General features: G+C 51.3%; 8 protein-coding genes across 8 annotated transcripts; 3 read left to right on the top strand and 5 right to left on the bottom strand.

The window, feature by feature from the left end:
• Positions 1–740: 740 nt before the first annotated feature.
• On the top strand, positions 741–2,802 carry Z519_00683 (uncharacterized protein; the record flags this gene model as incomplete). The annotated part of the gene is made up of 9 exons (XM_016758440.1): positions 741–864; positions 936–950; positions 1,021–1,166; positions 1,240–1,359; positions 1,413–1,630; positions 1,682–1,929; positions 1,981–2,271; positions 2,328–2,454; positions 2,514–2,802. 9 exons carry the CDS (start codon positions 741–743, stop codon positions 2,800–2,802), a joined length of 1,578 nt encoding a protein of 525 aa, XP_016625689.1.
• Positions 2,803–3,006: 204 nt separating this feature from the next.
• On the bottom strand, positions 3,007–3,687 carry Z519_00682 (uncharacterized protein; the record flags this gene model as incomplete). Its single annotated transcript, XM_016758439.1, has 1 exon — positions 3,007–3,687. One exon carries the CDS (start codon positions 3,685–3,687, stop codon positions 3,007–3,009), a length of 681 nt encoding a protein of 226 aa, XP_016625688.1.
• Positions 3,688–7,111: 3,424 nt separating this feature from the next.
• Z519_00681 (uncharacterized protein) lies at positions 7,112–8,095 on the bottom strand (the record flags this gene model as incomplete). Its single annotated transcript, XM_016758438.1, has 1 exon — positions 7,112–8,095. One exon carries the CDS (start codon positions 8,093–8,095, stop codon positions 7,112–7,114), a length of 984 nt encoding a protein of 327 aa, XP_016625687.1.
• A 624-nt stretch (positions 8,096–8,719) lies between these two features.
• On the top strand, positions 8,720–9,887 carry Z519_00680 (uncharacterized protein; the record flags this gene model as incomplete). Its single annotated transcript, XM_016758437.1, has 2 exons — positions 8,720–8,840; positions 8,902–9,887. 2 exons carry the CDS (start codon positions 8,720–8,722, stop codon positions 9,885–9,887), a joined length of 1,107 nt encoding a protein of 368 aa, XP_016625686.1.
• Positions 9,888–10,239: 352 nt separating this feature from the next.
• On the bottom strand, positions 10,240–12,897 carry Z519_00679 (uncharacterized protein; the record flags this gene model as incomplete). Its single annotated transcript, XM_016758436.1, has 3 exons — positions 10,240–12,425; positions 12,476–12,757; positions 12,810–12,897. 3 exons carry the CDS (start codon positions 12,895–12,897, stop codon positions 10,240–10,242), a joined length of 2,556 nt encoding a protein of 851 aa, XP_016625685.1.
• Positions 12,898–13,499: 602 nt separating this feature from the next.
• On the bottom strand, positions 13,500–14,591 carry Z519_00678 (DNA repair protein; the record flags this gene model as incomplete). Its single annotated transcript, XM_016758435.1, has 1 exon — positions 13,500–14,591. One exon carries the CDS (start codon positions 14,589–14,591, stop codon positions 13,500–13,502), a length of 1,092 nt encoding a protein of 363 aa, XP_016625684.1.
• Positions 14,592–14,861: 270 nt separating this feature from the next.
• Positions 14,862–15,958, top strand: Z519_00677 (farnesyl pyrophosphate synthase; the record flags this gene model as incomplete). Its single annotated transcript, XM_016758434.1, has 2 exons — positions 14,862–14,981; positions 15,035–15,958. 2 exons carry the CDS (start codon positions 14,862–14,864, stop codon positions 15,956–15,958), a joined length of 1,044 nt encoding a protein of 347 aa, XP_016625683.1.
• Positions 15,959–16,056: 98 nt separating this feature from the next.
• Z519_00676 (uncharacterized protein) lies at positions 16,057–17,953 on the bottom strand (the record flags this gene model as incomplete). Its single annotated transcript, XM_016758433.1, has 2 exons — positions 16,057–17,573; positions 17,629–17,953. The coding sequence occupies 2 exons, from the start codon at positions 17,951–17,953 to the stop codon at positions 16,057–16,059; spliced, it is 1,842 nt and encodes a 613-aa protein (XP_016625682.1).
• Positions 17,954–18,223: the final 270 nt, after the last annotated feature.

The following is an 18,223-nucleotide window of genomic DNA, read 5'->3' as shown; positions in this document are numbered from 1 at the left end:
ACTTTCTGGGAAACCAGCGCCTTCGGTCTTCTACCCCTTCCCACATTAAATTTTATGAGGGCTTAGTTACCATGTATGTGTGTTTTCAATCTCTTCGGTAGTACACTGGATCGAGATTCGAGAAGGTCGATGCAGCAAATGAGTCAGACACGACTGACTTCCACCTCTGCCACATACTGGGTCCGCTGTGGGTTGCCGTTGGGACTCCGAGAAGTCGAGATACGACCCTTGGCAAAAGCTTTGCAACGGGCAGAACGGGATCCTATCTACATTAAGCTTAGGCGGCCTCGATTTGTCGTGGTTAGCTCACGCCTCGCGGTTCCGAGACGGCATTCAATTGCTGAGACGCCCAGTGACTTTGCCTCCGGGTCCCCCAAATTTGTGGAATACCTGCTGCGCTTTTCAATTTTTTTCTCCTTTCATTCCCGCCTAGGTAAAAATGGCCTGACTGTCATCCTTGCTGTCTGTGATGCGGGGTCCTATGGGATTTGCCCGAGGGTGTTTTCGGTTGTCGGACTTTTGGCTCGTGGTATTCAACAAGGCTTGTTCTCTCTTGAATGCGTGACGCCTTTCTCTCGGCAACGGATAGAAGTTGAGCCAAGTTTTCTTTATTTCCTCTTCGGAAAAATCACATCTCGCGTTAGTCTCGACGTTCAAGCTCGATAGAACACGATTATCTCGAATAGCTTAACCAGACAAGGATCCTTCATCCAGAACCCAGCCTCAATCAATCTGCAACCATGCAACGAGGCGCGGTGAAGTCGAAGGACAAGTTGAACTGGTACACTATCCGTCTCCTCGCCTTTATTGGACTTGGGTCGTTGACCTTTGGTTACCCTGCCGCGGTGATTGGGACATTGCTTGGTGGGTGACAAACCTGACAAGTTCAGAGTAAAGGAGAATTCAGTCCATTAACATAATATATCATCATCTAGGCCAGCCGTCATTTTGTACAGCCTTCCCGAGCCATGTTCCGTTCCCTTTTCTATGACATCTTGACTAACCGACAGAACTCAACAGTGGAATATTTTGACCTGGAAACGCGATCCAATGGAACAGACCTTATATCCACTATGAACGGCATATTTCAAACAGGAGGTTTTATAGGTACCCTTCTTTTGCCTTGGGTGGCCGATAAATGGGGCAGACGGTGGGCACTTGCTGTTGTAAGTCTGCGAGAAAAAGAAAAAACTCTCAGAATAGTTCTCTATTTCAAGCTGCTTATCGGATGCGTCCCAGCCTGCGATCCTTGTCCTTGTTTCCGGAGCCGTGATGGCCGGGAGCACCAACGTTGGCGAATTCATAGTATTTCGATTCTTTGCCGGTGCCGGTTCGTGGATGTCAGTTGCGGCTGCCCCGGTACGTGATCGAACCACACTTCCCCGACCAAGTTGTCGTCTAATCCGAGGCAGCTCATGATGAGTGAACTCGTACCCGTCAATCTACGAGGTGGCCTTGTGGAGATCCACGGGATTTTCTTCCAAATTGGCTATATGTCGTCAGGCTGGATCGGGTTCGGGACCTTTTTCTGGCCAAATAACGGGAACAACTGGCGCCTCCCGGTCGCTCTCCAGTGTCTTTCTCCATTACTGCTACTGTGTGGCCTTCCGTTCTGCCCAGAAAGCCCGAGGTAACAAAAGCTCCTCTAAAAGTTGGTACCAGTCTAATACACGATCCTCAGATGGCTTGTCATGCAGAATCGAGACGAAGAGGCCAAGCGTGTACTCGAGAAGGTGCACTCTCACTCTGACGAGGGCCACGACAGAGCCCACGCAGAACTGTACCAGATCCAGAAACAGGTCGCCATTGACAGGGAGTTGAAATGCACTTGGACACAATTGTTTCGCAAACCCTCCTACCGAAAGAGAGCTATTCTGGCAATTGGGACCACGGGAATCGTCCAATTTGCCGGCGTCTTGGTCATTAACAGTACGATATCATGCTCACTTTCCGAGTTGGATTCTGTTGACAGTGAAATAGATTACGGTCCAGTCATCTACAAACTTCTCGGCTACGGACCCGAAAAGCAACTACTCTTCCCCGTCGTGTGGCTGACAGTCGGATTCTGCCTCTTTCTTGTTGCGCCAGGCTTGATCGATCTGTTCCCCAGGAACATTTTGTTGGGTGGCGGGATCATCGGCTGCTCCGTTATGTTGATGATTATATCTGCGTTGATCGCCAATTTCGTCCCGTCAAACAACACTGCCGCCTTGAAGGCAACCGTGGCATGCTTCTACCTGTATCAGCCATTCTACGTTATCGGACTTGATGGTATTTCCAATCCCTTCCGTCCTCTATATGGCGTCTTTGACTGATTGCCCCTCTAGGCACTCAATTCACCTTCCTCGGCGAGATCTTCCCCACTCATCTTCGCGCGAAGGGCGTCTGTCTTGGTTCTGCGGTGATTGCGTTGATGAACATCATCTGGCTTCAGTCTGCACCGACAGCATTGGCGTAAGTCTGAACATCTTACCTTCGCATCGTCAAGCCTGTCTCACCACACACGAATTTAGGAATATCGGTTGGAAATACTTCTTGGTCTTCATCATCGGTGGGGTCATAGGCGGTGTCTTGATCCTCATATTTTGGCCCGACACAAGAAACATGCCCTTGGAAGAAGTTGCCGCCATTTTTGGTGACGAAGACGAAGTCGCCGTTTATCAGTTCGAACTCGAGATCGACCCGACGACTCATACGGTCAGGGACCACCACTTGGAGGGTAAAGTACTACAGGCACAGCAGGTCGAGGGTGAGAGGAAAGACGGCCAGGTGGAAGTGTTGCCGGAAACTCGAACGGACTGAAAGGGTACCAAGGTAGACCGTCTATACGGCAGCACTCTACCAGTAGAACTTGAGGCGCTATACAAATACCCCTCCCTGATGACAATGATACTAGAGAGTATATACAAAAGCAGCAGCTCTGCGTCAGGCCTGGGCACTGCATTGTTTTAATATCTATCCCTTGATCTGTCGGTATAGCCGCGTCCTGTCTTGATAGCTCACATATCATAATCTCTCTTTCGCCACGACCCAAAGGCCGTTCGCATCCGTCAAGACCCTGCCTTGTTCATCCTCGAGAGACCCGGTCAAAAACCACTTGCGGCCCTCCCTCCTCTCGAGCCTGGATTTGACGGCCACGGTGCACGGGTTGAGCACGGGCGCGCGGTAGTTGGTGGTCAGGTAAGCAGTGTACAGGTTCAAATTACTAGCACCACTGCCCATTGTTGTCTGCTGGCGGTGGATCTCGACGCAGATGCTCAGGGCCTCGTCCATGAGCGCGCAGAGCACACCTCCGTGCGTGGTGTCTTTGAACCCGTTCAGGTCGGAGCGCAGGTCGAGCAGCCAGATACAATCCGGCGACTCGTTCATGCTGTTCTCCTCGTCTCGTCTTTTTTGATGCGTCTTCTGCTGCTGCTGTTGCTGCTTCTGCAAGCCCTCGGCCGGCGTGACGAAATCTCTGCGGATGAGCATGAGGGCGCTCGGCACGGTGGTGGGCGACCTGATGGTCTTCGCAAAGAAGGCGTCGACCCCGTTGGACTTTGGGATCCTGGAGAAAGTCACGATGGGCCTGTATGCTGGGTCGTCGACGTATTTTCGAGCCCACGTCGTTCGAAAGTGCTCGATCTCCTCCCTAGGGACCGGGGTCGTGTTAATGTATTCGAGGAAATCCACCCAGTCGGGCCCCATGTTTGGATTGTCTCACGTTGATTTTCGACGGTGTAACGTTGAAAAGTGTGTTCTCCGTAGTACTGTGCTAGAGTTCTGGTATACACCAGGAGTACCTCGTATCGAACGTAAAACCTATCCTCTATCTTCTCTTCTCAATTAGCCGCTCCCCGCTTTACTCACCCTCGGCTCACTTTCTGCTTTGTGGGCGATTCCAGAGCTCTGCCTTAAGCCTTTTAGTCTTCCTTTTTCCTCTTTATCTGTAACTAACTTTCGTTAACTTTAGGCGACAGGAGCCATTTTTAAGAGGCTAGGAGATCCTAGCCTAGCACCCTTCTTTGATATACTTCGCGCGACTAGTATTTAAGTGCGCTACTCTGGCGTGCTCTCTTATACGGTAACAATAAATCGTCGCCTACTTCGTTCGAGAACCTAACAAGGGCCTCTCGTGGTCACCAACCTGATTACTAGTATTCTCATATATTTTAGAAGACTTTTCCAAGTCCCTTCCAAGTCCCCGCTTAGTATATAGTCCGAGGTGGCCTATCTAGGCGTGGCAAGCAATACAGAAATGTCATGTTTCGTTCGATTTGCGCCGGATGCATCATCATTCTGCAGGGCCAAAAGGCTGTACCAGCTCACCCATTCTATCTTGCTCGTTTTGATCGACGTGGTTTTCGTTGACGACGGGTGTTTCAGCGACCATCGTTTCGGAGGCCGTGAAAGCTATAAGTAGACCCAGACCCGTGGCTGCTTGATCCTCTCTGCCGATTTGACAAGTCAACCATGCTGAGTGCGTGATCCTAAACGAGCCTGAGGAGTTCTCTGGAGGTCTTTTGCATTGTTGGTGGCGAGGAACAGTCTATGAGCAGCCTAATCAAAGGGTACGACTGAGTGGGTGCGACTAGGTAGCCTTCCCCAGAGGCATTAGCTCGATTCGAACCAGTTCGAATCGAGTCAGCCTAATCAACGATTTAAGCACCAGACTCGGTTATAGCCCAGTCTGGGACCGCTTCCAGATCGATTCGAACCGATTCGACTTAGTTTATTAGTAAATTAATGACAAAAAGACTTGGAGTCGTCCGATCTCGGTGGGCAGCACTTTTCTCGAAACTTTTCATCTCTTTAGTTTTTAGATCCTAGGTTCGAGCCGACTTAAATTAATATTAAATCGATTTAGCATAGTTCGAATCAATCTCGAATCGATCTAAATCAGTCGAGCCCACCGATAAACAGGCGGGTGGGCAATATAGGAGTTAGGCACCAAGTTCGCCAGAGGCACCTGCGACCCGTCACCTTGTCAAGATCGAAACGAGAAAGAGGCGGTTCCGGGAAATAGCAGCTGATTTTCAGTATATGCTACTACTATACTACTTGTATGCTTCGAGCCATTGTACTAGGACTATGTACGATACCATTTAGAAGGATATATATCGAAAGCGAATAATAGTGCTGCCGTGATAACATTCTGCGGATGGAAAGGTTGATTTCTGCAAACAAAGGGATTGTATACAATGGTTGCGGAAGAAGCTGCAGTTCCGCTATACAATTAGCCCAGCCCGCCCGAACGCATCAACGACATTGAGCTTGTGGCACACGGGGGTAGAGGCAGACCACGGTGTTCGTAGGGTTAGAAGGACTCCAGGTACTAGACTTAGTCGAAAAGAGTTGTGGAAATCCTTCTCAATCCCCGACAACGGTAGCGGAGAGCGGGCAACGCATAAATAGTACTAGTATTCCGAAGGCCTCTGCCCTCTCAACTACGTTCAGTACTACATAGCCTGGCAGTTCCGCTTAGAAGAAACGAACCAAGTGATTGGCTTGATTTCCGTCTGAGACTCTATGCTATCAACAGTAAGGTCGTGCATGCCACTATTCAAGGCCAACGGTAATACTGTTCCCGTAACGTTACTAGTACTACGTTGCTTATCTTGCCTCAAAGGACTCGGTAACAGCCTGAGGCTCCCAAATTTCCATGGGAGGAGCACTGTTGCTCTCTCGTGTTCCATAACTTTGGATTTAGGCACGACATCGACGGGAGTTGGTCTCATTACTACGACCAAGGAAAGAAGTAGCATGACACGGTTTTCAAGCTGGCCACTCATCGATTCGACATTGGTGAAAATTGTTAGAAACGCCTTCATGTAGTATCGAGATGTAAAACACCTTGTGGAGAGGCAGTACAAGTAGTGTAAAGACATAAATCGTCGCTCGATAGGTGTCCTTTCCCGTGATATAAGATGCAATGCAAGGCCGTAGAAAAGTTGAGTATTAACGCCTCACTAATACTTCCGGAAGTAGTTTAGCTGTCTGTACCTTTTGTTAAAGTGTCTCTGTTAAGTACCGCTGAGCGTCCGCTGCTTGCACCCTGCGATCTAGTGCCTCAGTTTAAAGCCAGTAGGCTCCATTCAAGTTGAGAGCGTACTAGGATATAAATAAAGAGTAGTACTAGTAGTACCTTCAATGTTGATCACGTCTTTGGTGTTGTCCCTCCCTACTGTACTAGTAATAGTAATCGCGCCTTCGTTTGGGTCTGCACATCCGTCTGGCAACTGGCAGTCGCAGAACTTGAATCTAGGGATCATGATTCCCGCATATTTCTTGCACGCCTTTTTGATCCTTTAATTAAATTCCTCAATGGTTGTACTAGTACTACTAAGTACTATGTTAGTAGTGGAATCCCCGTGTCTGGCCTGATAAGACGGTGAGCTGCATCCTCTTTATGAAAAGCAGTTCGATCGCGAATGGGAAGACTGCTGCCGTTACTCGTTGTCGTCGAGAGCAGCGGTTGATAAGAGTTGATGACATTGAATGACCCAGGCCTTCTATCCCTTCTTGAAAACTGTGCCTTTGTAGTCGCATACGGACAGAATCGGAGGCAAACGATGGTCGTCTGGGCTACAGCACTGCAACTGTGACTCCGGACAACCAAGCACAGCCATGTGTGTGTATTCACACTTATTGTTGCCATTAGCGCACTACCTCTGGCTGACGATCAATCACTCCTCCCATACCAATCGATTTTGCGGGAACGGCAGGATACCACAGAAATTACTAGCTAAACGTGGAGGAGTTGTCAATGGGGGGATTGGGAATCTTAGTGTAGAGTGAGCTACGCACATCACAAACGATTGTCGCATTGGTCCGAAAGGGACTCTCTCTCGATTGACCATCTGGTAAGTACCAATCTCGGCATCACCGACAACTCTTAGACGGGACGGGAAGGGAAAGCTAAAATCCTCACCGACCGAAAATCCCCTGTTTCGTTGCCGAAGGGTCCAAGTTCGCTTTGTCATGATTCTAGACCGTAGTACTATTCAAGACATGATCCAGATTATGTGCGAGTAATTATGAACCATACATAGTATTTTGCCAAATTCATGGTTGCAAGACAACGGTTGACGACGCTTCTAGACTTCATTTTTCTTTTCTGTTCCTGGGATGGCTATGGAGCGAGACGCCTCTGGAACTTGCACTTCTGCCGATATCCGAACACCTGCTGCGCGATCAGATACACAATTGGACCACCAATCAAGAGGAGCCAGCTGAAGGCCAACGCCACGAGCACGGTAACGGAAAAGCCCCAGAAAGCATCGGCAATGCTTGCGGAATGCACAACCCATGTGTGCCATGGCGGATCGCTGGGCAAGGTCAGGACGACTTGCATAGCCGAGAGTAGCAACGACACCGAGGCGAAGATGAACAGCAGAGGTCCAGCAAATTGCCGCATATAGGAAGCTGTGTACCATTGTGTCTGGTGATAATGTCGGTTGGTACCCACATCTCCGTCCTCTCGGGGCCGTAATATTCGGATGAGAATGTTCAGCCTGCTCAAGCGCAGCTGACCAGCATGGTATCGGAGCCCGACTTCGTCATCTTCCAGCAGGCGGAAGGGCGCTATGAAGCGCTCCCATTGCAACCAGTCGATGTTCTCTGGGACCAGGCCTTCCTTTATTGCGAGCCTGAGGTCTGTGCGATGCCGGATCAGGTAGCCGTACGATCTCAGGAAACCAAGAACGACCCGGCGATCGAACTGTTGGGGTTGTCCGTTCAGATACTCCTTCCAGAATTCGTAGTTGAACAAGGCTGGCGGGATCGGTTTGACGAACATGTCGCTCCGGTACCAAACTAAATGCAGGGCAGCGTCTTCACTCGCGATGATTGTCCTCCGCTTGACGATCTGTTTGTGCAGCGCATCAATGCGCGCGCTGTCCATGGCGGTGCAGAGCCATAACCACGGATACATTCGGTCCAAGATTGCTGTGTTGAGCTCATCCTCGAGGAATCTTGCGACATCGTTCTGGGTCAATGCCACGTTAGGCTGATCGGGAACGTGTTCTAAGGCCGTCGATGAGGAGGTCGTAGGGCCCGTACGCAGAGGGTGATTGTCAAGCGCGTCGGATCCAGGGAAGGGCGGGTTGCAAGGCATCGTGAAATTTGACCATGTCAATTACTGGTAGCGAGGAGGCCAGCCGGTGCTGGTGGTGCTCTTGTTGTACCGCCGTCGCTGCAGGCCGCATGTCAGCCTTGTCGAATCTAACAGGAATCTAGACCTTCTCTCAGCCTCCCGGACGGCAGCCACCACCCCAACCAGAGCAGAGCTGAAATGTGCAAGCGGCTCTCTGCATGACTAGTTTCAGCCATCTATGGGCCCGCAGAACCTTCACGTTTGCCCTGATGATTGTTCAACAAGACTTATCTGTCGCTTGCCACGATCTGGCTTCTGCAGACAAGGAAACAAACGGTCGAGAAGGAGACCCTCGGCGCCATTCGCTAAGTTTTCATTTCACACCCAAGAAACCCCTTCCTCTTTCCTTAAAGGTAGTACAAAACTGACCAGGGCGTCCTCCACGATGGTGTGGCTGGCATTGCAAGGAGCAATGACCTTGTTCGATATGTTCGGCTTTGGTGCAGTGCAGCTATCACGATCTTTGCCATCATAGGCCTGCGTTTCCTGGTGCAGCCGAGAAGAAAGGCTACCTTGCGAATATCAAAGGTGGTATCGACGGAAATCACCCTGGAAGGACTCTTCGCCCATGAATTTCTCAAGGCCATGGACAAGAATCAACCATTCGAGGAGTTTGATTCAGAAGATGACTTTGATTGTGAGAGCCGCATGGATGCAGATGTCTGCAAATATACAGAGCCTCAGCGAAAGATCTACAAGTTTCTGGGTAAGATCTCTCGGATGCCATCCTCTCCCGGGATCCAACGAGATGACTTATCTGTATCCAGGCATCGACTCGACCGAGAGCCTTGAAGGATCCAACGAGGCGAGCCGAACATACACGCCGAGCCGAAAACCATTGCCTTTCAAGGAAACCAATTCGCCTGGTCGTCTGCGCCAAATCTACGTCAAGTACCGTCCTGTCCGCAAATTTGTCGAAGGCCGCGGATTGAAAGGAATGTTGACGAACGTTGCCAGCTACCTTCAGACCATCGGACACTGGGCGCTCGTCATAGGTCCTTACACCTACGATGTATATGAGAAGAACGGATCTATCTGTGTCTTCGTGGGAGAATGGGAAGAGGCACCGGCCGGGGAAGAGGACCGTATCAAGATGAAAGAGGTGGGAAAGACAGTTTGCACGGACAAAGATATTTGGAAGATCGGTCAGTGTTACACCCTCCCTCCCCTTTACCCTCTCTTCGACACGGAGCCATGCCAATACTTCACAGCACTGATGGTTTACATACGCATGAAACGAGAGAAATATGACATCGGCTTCAACAATTGCCAGCGCTTTGTCCGCCTCTTCGCCCGCAGAATTGCCCTTCCCGAACAGAGGTCTCTTATCGGCGTCTTGATCGTGATGCAGCGAGTGTATCGCATGTTGCCCGCGTCCTTCTTCACTTCAGCTTACCAATACAGCAGGTGCGCGGGGAGAGTGTGTCTGGACATACTGCGGGACTTCGTCTCGTCCGAGCTACTAGAGACCGTTTTCGAGCACATCCGGCGGACCGCCAAGGTCAGCTTTCGCGCCGCCTTCTTCCTGCTCACCGCCGGTCTTCTGTTCGGGTTCCTCAACATGGTGAGAGAGCTAAAGGGGTGGGATGTCGTCGAGGACCGCTCCAAGTACGTTGAATTGCTAGAGAGATTTGGATTCAAGGACGCCGAGCTGCAGCATATCTGCCTGCGTGGGGCCTTTGAGGGTCCCAACGGGATGAAGGATTTCTTTCGCCAGGTCGTCTCTAAGCGGCGTCTGCTCGAGGGAGTATAGCGCAGACTTCGATCGGTACCGAAGCAAGAAACCGAAACGCGCACCGCGTGAAGGAAGCAGTTCGCTGGCCCTATTCACCTAGGCGTAAGGGAGGAACCCGACCAATCAATCGCGTGGTGCTTCGGTAGCTAGATTCGTCAAGAATGGCAGAACGGTGAGATTGAGATACGAACGGGAGAGGCTCGATTGCCGGAATGTGAGACAAGGAGAGATCAATCACTATATGATCGTCGACTCGTCGCCACACACACACATGCACTCTAAAACACTTGAGAGGAGTTGTGTCAGGTTTCATTATCTTCAAAATGGGTACAGATCACAGATGTCCATGATCGCCGTCATCATACCAACATCAACTTCTCGAAAACACCTTCACAGCGCCATCACCACCGCAGCTAATAACCCACCTTCCATCAGGACTCCAGACGACACCGCATACTCCTTCGCCCCTCATGATCCGATGGCTCGATATCTCTTGTGTACAACTACGTTTCTCGAGTGACCAAAACCGTAAACTTGCATCGTGACCTCCTGATACCAATTCTTTGCCGTCCGGACTTAATGACAAGGAAGAAATCGCCGATGGATGTGCGAGCATGGTGTATGTGCATTGTCCTGGGGGAACGTTAGCCTCGCGGAGTCGAATCAAAATAAAAGAGCACAGACCGCTGTTCGCATCAAAGAAACGAATATACCGATCTTCATAACCCGCAATGACCACCCCTTCGACGCCGCCTTCTGAACCTGTTGCCCCATGTACCACATCTTCTTCACCCATTGATCCGCGTCGGCCAGGGGCAACCGAATCTCTCGTATCGAATCCCGCGCTACTGGCAACAACTGCATTGATGCCTGTGTTTGGCGTACCGTCGTAGGTCTCCTGGCTGGCCATTCCGACAATTTCTTCACCAGTCCGCGTGTCAAACACCAATACACTGGCATCAGTATATCCCACGACAAAGTTCTCGCCATGAGCGCCCAACGGAGAAATCGATGTAGGCGCCGGTTTGTCTGCTCGTTCTATCCGGTGCACTAAACTGTAGCTGAAAGGGGTGGTGCTGGCAACGCTCGGCTGAGGCGAGCTGGGGAAGTTCGAGCCTGCAGATATCGAGTTGGCTCTTCGACTGCCCCTTGTTGATCGACTACCAGCTTGCGGCGAGCTCAATTGCGGCGGAGTACTGACAGCCCAGATCAGAATGGTACCATCGGCACCACCGGCCACGAGGAGGACACGATCCGGTCCGCCGAATTGTGAACATCGATCTCCGAGAATGGTACCCGTTGACCCCGGTAGACAACATAATGCCCAGACCGCGTCTTTGTGGCCTTCCAAAGTTGCCTTTGCATCGACCCGGCCACGCTCCCAAACTTTGACAGTGGCATCTTCACCACCGGAGAAGATCCAACCGTCGCCCACAGCACGGCCGCCACTGGAGAAGCTCGAAGAAGCGGGACATGCTGCCAACGAACAAACAGCTCCAATGTGACCTCGGTGGGTGAAATGAGCGATCCGGTCCAGATCATCCCCCAGCGCAACATTGTGACCATAAGACGCTGGAATGTGCCATCTCTTGACCCCACCGTCATCGCTAGCAGTGCAGAATTCAGGTTCCGATGGGCTGCCACCCCCCGTGAAGATGACCGAGCGGACAACATCCAAGTGTCCTCTCATAGCGAACCGAACTTTAAACTGGGAGGCATCTGGCTTGGCTGCCAATTCCCGCACATCATTGCTGCCTTCACTGCGCCGTCTTGATCCCGTGCTCTTCCGACGATAGGCGCGAGGCGGAGACTTGGAAGGAATCATGTTTGCGCTGGGAAAGACTTCGGTATCTGGCCTGTGCGGCGAAGCTACTTTGGGCAACTTTTCGGAAGCGGCTGGTCCTTCATCAAAATCGGACGGGGGCGGTCCATCATCAAAGTCCCATCCGTCGGAGATTTCCCGCTTGGGTTCGTCCATTGTCCGTATCTCTGTCTGGTCTTTCAAGGGGATCTCTTGTCCATAAGCATCGAAACTGTGAGTTATCGATTCCACTTGATCCTCGACCACGGGGATCTGCTCGTTGTAGAAATTTTTCCTGGGATCCGCCACTGGTACAGATTGGACGATATGTTCAGGTAATCTTCTGTCAGCTGTGCCGGGCTGTATTTCTGAGGTATTGATCTGTGTGCTCGTCCGACTGAGTGGTGTAGGTTCAGGAAACTGCGTTGGTGGTTGAGCGGCATTTTCTCTGACCATGGCCACGTTCCGATGTTGTTGTTGTTTTACTTGTTGTAACTGTAGATAGGCTTCCTGAAGCTCTTGTTGCGTAGGCTGTCGCCCCTGGAAAAGATGATTCCCGTTTGTCGAGGTCGCAAGGTCATTAACCTCGGGCGGTACGTGGGCCGTAGGTAGGACGTGATATGTGATTTCCGAAGAACATTTTGAGAGAAAGCTTTTGGACTTGTCGCGCTCTTTTTCTTGTCGGATCCCTTGGGCCAAGTGGTTCTCGGGATCGATTTCGGCGTCGAACTGGGTGATGGCTTTGACGTGTGAATCTGCGTCGTGTCAATGATGGGTATTAAAAGATATGCGCGAGACACGATACCTTTGCCAATAGCCTTCAACTCTTCCTTAGCCAGTTCTTTGGCCTCCTTGTGACTGTCGACCAGCTCGCCTTTGCTGGCATTTCTGGCCTTTTCCCGTTCTTTCTTCAGAGCTGTTTCCAGCAGTTTAACGTGTCGTTCCAGAGAAACTCTCATGCCTTTGCTCGTTCTGGTCTCTCCTTCGAGGATGGCTATCCGGTTCTTCATTTCTTCGCGCTCGATTTCCCACGCATTTCTGTCTCGTTCATGTCGATGCCATTCTGTCTGCAAGAATCGCATAACACCTGTTCGCATCCGTCAGCACTTGAAACGGGGCTGTAGAGGAGACATTCGCACCTTGTAGAGTGTATGCTTGAACTCCATTCGCTTCTCCGCCGGCCATTCCTCCTACGCCGCCCCCTCCAGCCCCGGGCTGCCACGCCATTATGCGCTTTCTGGCGCTCGAATGCTTGTGCCTCTCTCATCTAGCCATGGTGGTTGATTGTGAGATTCGAAAGAGGTCACGCTGTCTTCAGTCGAGATGACTTTGTCGATGCGGAGGACTCGTGGTGGGAAGGAGAACGGGGAAACCGTAATGCAGACGCTAAGGCACGAGGACAAAGGTGGAATCGGCGGGAAGGGAAAAGGGTGGACGGCTGGCAGGGTGAAGAACGGCTCGAGCTGGATGATTCAGGTTGTTCTCCTGGTATGTATGGAGTAGTCAGAAGCACGAGCGGCAGCGCAGCAACTTCCCTCCCCGGGCTTGGGAACGCAGGGAGCGGCAGCGGCTTGCAACGAAACGAGACCAGCCCGATTTAGCGCCAACGCGGCGGTTGTCTGCAGCTAAAGAAACTTCCACCACTCCTTGCACTCCTCCCAAATACCGGGGCTTAATACGATTGATGCCGCAACCGCTCCTGGAGAGTATTTATTGTTCTCAGAGTGATTTTAGATTGAAATAGGGCATCCAAAGGCACATAGGACATGTCATTCCATGTCCCTTTGCTCTGCGAATTCATGCTTCTCGGTATCATCTTGGTCGTTATCTTACAACTCCAGCTCTTCCACTTCCAATCCACATATTGTACACGTCTTCACAGGAAATCCAGTCTCTGGATTGTCAATCGGCCGACCAAATTCGTGGACATGCTTGCCACCGCTCATGTCGTCGCCGAAGTTCCCTCCACCGCCACCTTTCTTGCTTCTCTGATATGCCTCAACTCTTGTCCTCTTCTTCAAGTCCGCCAGCTTCGATTTGAACTTGTTCTCTTTTCGCCTCTTCTTCTCTTTCTCCCTTCTCTCGAACTCCGCATCCAGAGCTTCTGCAGAACCCCATCTCTTGTCCGAAAACGCATATTCCTCCACTTGACAGCGCAGGTACAAGAACATATTGTGCCATGTAGACTTGTGTGGATTAGGCCTCTCGAGATGTGGGAGAAGATTTTCGTCTTTTAATTCCGGATCTGTAAGAAGATAGTCCTCTTTCGCCTCAGTCTTTGTAAGCAGGCTGTATTTCTCGGGAAACTTGTCCTTGCATGTGTTGCATACAGCGACATTGAAGACGTCAAGCCATTTCCAGTCCACCTCGAGAGTCCCGCATTCTCGACACGACCTTGTGGTTTGGTCTGTGATGGCACTGATTCCGGGTTCAAAAGGTCCCGCCTGTCGATTCCGCAAGGACTTGAGCAGTTGTTGTCTCTCCCACTCCTTCTGCGTCATGTGTGAGGGCTTTTGATCTTTTTCATCGGCGTGCATCGCCTTGTTGTAAGGGTCATCTTCTGCAGTCAAGAACCCACCCTTTGTATCTGCCATCTTACTGAAGTCATAGTCGACGTACTTCGTAAAGTTGCGCGCCGGCTGAATGGCCTCGAGGGGACGATTATTGGCCTCAATCCTGGCATCCCGATTCGTAGGAGGTGCCGAAGTCTGGGAGAAAATGGCATATGAGCGTTTCTGGCCTGCGATGGTAGTGTCTGATCCCTTGAGGCTCGCCGTGGCTACAACCTCTGCCTCTCTTTGTTCACGCAATGCCTTGGCCTTCAGACGGTTGATCTCGAGCCGCCTCACTTGTTCTGGCGTCAGAGGGGACTTGGGCTCGGCCGCAGCCTGGGGCGTCGGAGTCGACGGCCTCGAAGCCATGACTGCGAAAAGCACGAGAACTGAACTACAGGTCGTTCCAGCGATGAATGACTGATAAATGACTGAGAGTTGCGGGGGAGGCTGCAGTTCCTGTTCCAGATGAGCCCCCCTTGGCCCCCTTATCACCAGCCACAACTTGGCAGCGCCACTCGGTGAAGCAACCTCCGTTCTCGCCAGGGGCCATCTAGGGCCATCTCCAAAAAGCTCTTTTTGTGCCCCTCCTCCCACTGATTGTCGGTCAACAAAGAAACACAACTCAGTCTTTCAGGCATGGCGACGAAGACAACGCGCGCAGACTTCGAGAAAGTCTTCCCCTCGCTGGTCGAGGACCTGCTGGGAGAATGCCGCAAGTTCAATCTCCCCGCAAATGCTCTGCAATGGTTCAAAAAGGTACGGCGACCTCGAATTCCTAGCATTGGCTGTCCAGCTAATTCGTTCACAAGTCTCTCAATGTGAACACACCCACTGGAAAGCTGAACAGAGGAATGTCGGTACCAGATACGGCCTCGCAGCTCCTCGGCCGACCTTTGTCCCCTCAAGAGTTCAAAGACCTCGCAACATTAGGTTGGCTCACCGAGTTGCTACAAGCGTTCTTTCTTGTGAGCGACGACATCATGGATTCGAGCATAACCCGTCGCGGAGAACCATGCTGGTACCGCAACCCGGGCGTGGGGATGATCGCCATCAACGACGCCTTCATGCTTGAATCCTCCATCTACCTCATTCTCAAAAAACACTTCCGCAGCCACGCCGCCTACGTTGACTTGGTCGAGCTCTTCCACGAGGTCACTTGGCAGACGGAACTGGGCCAGTTGTGCGATCTGATCACTGCACCAGAAGACCAGGTTGACTTGAACAACTTCTCCATGTCCAAATACACCTTCATCGTTATCTACAAGACCGCATACTACTCCTTTTACCTCCCTGTGGCTTTGGCCCTGCACTACCTCGGGTTCGCTACATCCAAGAACCTTAAGCAAGCACACGACATCCTCATCCCGCTAGGCGAGTACTTCCAGATCCAAGATGACTATCTCGACGCGTTTGGTGATCCTTCAGTGATTGGCAAGATTGGGACAGACATTAAAGACAACAAATGTGGGTGGTTGATCAATCAGGCGCTGCTGATTTGCACGCCAGAGCAAAGAAAATTGCTGGACGAGAACTACGGGCAGAAGGATGATGAAAAGGAGGCAAAGGTGAAGCGGTTGTACGATGAGCTCCACCTGGAAAAGAGATACCAGGATTACGAGGAGATGCGTGTTGAAGAGCTGCGGGGGCTGATCGCTGCCGTGGACGAGAGTGAAGGATTGAAGAAGGGTGTCTTTGATGCATATCTGGCGAAGATATACAAGAGGAGCAAGTGAGTCCGGTGTGGGGTGTTGGTCAACATGCTTCACTGATAGACCAGAGTTTCTGAGAAGGGGCATGTCTCAACAAGGAGCGATTTTATCGTTTTGCCGCATCAAGGGCCTGTCCACACTTCATGCTCCATTGCTCTGAAAGACATGCCGTCGTCCCACATCGAACCTTCGCTGGCAGGAAAGTATCCTCTTTCGCACCGCTCATATTGCACTTTCGGCCTCGTGCGATAGAACTCATCGAATCTTGAATCCAACGCATCTCGGAGGCTGCGCACACCGCCGGCGGGGTGGAGGGCGGACCATGGAAACCGGCATTCGTCCTTCTTGCAAGTTTTCAGCACCAAGAGAAGGGCGTCGAGGCGGGATACGAGGCGGGATATCGTGGTGCTGACGTTCGTAATTGAGAGAACTTGCCCTGTGCTTGTAAGGGAGGGAGCGTAAGGCGACTGGCTACTCAACCCTGCGGCAGGCGTGGCAATGTTGAAAGATCTGCTTCCTGCATGGTAGATATTGTCCATCTGCCATTGGTCCTTCGTCATGTCGTACAGTTCGTGTTCGTTGCTGCACCAAACGGTATACAACAGATCATAACCGTTGCCAATAACCCGCAGCGCCTTGTAGGTATGATTGGGATAGAGAATATAGCCGTATCTCCCTTCGGACATGATGATTCCCCACATTTCTACATTGACGTGCTCTTGTGGCCATGGTTGCTCTGAAAGCACCGAGTCCAAGGCGTGCAATGGTATGACACTGCCATCCAGTTCGTACTTTGTCATTTCGGCTTCCGAGACACCTGCGAGGCTTAGAAATGTGGGCGCAAGGTCGATATGCGAAGTGACAATTTCCGTGCGGTAGCCTTTGGGGATGCCGGGCCCTCGCACGATAAGAGGAATATTGACGTCTTCTTCGAACGCACATTGTTTTCCGGGTTGCCTTCGATGTTGTCCGATGCTGTAGCCGTTGTCGGTTGAGAAGAAAAGGTAGCTATTCTCCAACATGCCAGCTTTCTCCAAGCGGTTCACTATGCCGTCAATCATCTCATCAACAGCTTGCAATGCCCGAAGGCGGTTGCGATACCACTCATCATTGTAGTCGAGGTTTGACTGATTCTGCAGGGGTAATGTGAGGATCCATGAAGCACCACCCGGTCTGTCAGGATTAAAGTTGGGAGTCCGGGGGACTTTTGCGTCCTTGAACAGGTGCTCGTGGCGTCTAGCGGGGCGCGCCATAGATTGTTCTGCCGTGTCGTCCTTGATATGCACATTGCTGTGAGGAGCTGTCGGCGCAATGGTGAGGAAGAACGGCCTGTCCACCTTCAATGCATCATCAAGAAATCCTAGCGCCTTCTCCGCAATAACATCCGTCGAGTATCGACCCTGATAGCTAACAGGGGGGTCATGGTTGCGTTGAAAGGTGGCATTGTAGTACTCATACGTATATGGGTCAAGAAGGAAATCGGAGCCAGTCCATCCTGCTGCATGGGGCTTGTCGTAATTGGACGTACTCTGAGCATTGAACAACTTGCCCACGTAGTAAGTGTTGTATCCGGCATCCTGGAGCCAGATAGGCAAGTATGCGTCGTTGAAGCCTCGACTGACAAACTTTGGATATCCACCTGCTTTAAGTGAGTTTCATGCGCGATCTGAAATAGACAAAAGGACAATATTGACCCCAAGGAGGATGTAAGTCGGTGACATTGGTGTTATGCGCAGCCTTGCCCGTCCACATGCTTACCCTTGAGGGACAACACAAGGCCACGGTGCAGTAATGCCTCTGTAAGGCAGTGCCGTGATCGGCCACGTGCTCTTTCAAGAAGGGCATATACGACAGCGAATCCATATGGAGATCCTGGTCATCGGTTAAGATGAAGATGATGTTCGGCTTTTTGGCGGATTGCGTGATGGGTTTCTGCTCAGAGCCATCGGTGAGCCCTGAGGACCACATCAGTATGAAGTACCAGATCACCGTCCATCGCAAGCTTTTTCTCGCCTCCATGATGCTAGCTGTTTCCGAGCAACGGAATCGAAGTTAAAGGCGACGACAAAGACGACGATACAGCATCTCGACCCGATCGAACGATCGCCAGAATACTCCGAGATGTGCTTGTAAGCTTGAAACTGAAGACCCTCGGTAGAGATTCAACCGAGTCATCGAGCAATATAATTGGAAGCCAAAGAGCATTCGGTTCGCATGGCAACCGGGCGAGGCGGGCAAGCAGGGTTCGTTTCACACATTTGTCACAATACATTGGGAAAGAGGGAAAGA

This window comes from Cladophialophora bantiana (genome assembly GCF_000835475.1).
Source record: "Cladophialophora bantiana CBS 173.52 unplaced genomic scaffold supercont1.1, whole genome shotgun sequence".
Classification (NCBI taxonomy): Eukaryota; Fungi; Ascomycota; class Eurotiomycetes; order Chaetothyriales; family Herpotrichiellaceae; genus Cladophialophora; species Cladophialophora bantiana.
Note: the sequence above shows the minus strand (reverse complement) of the source record. Positions and strands in the feature narration are given on the sequence as shown.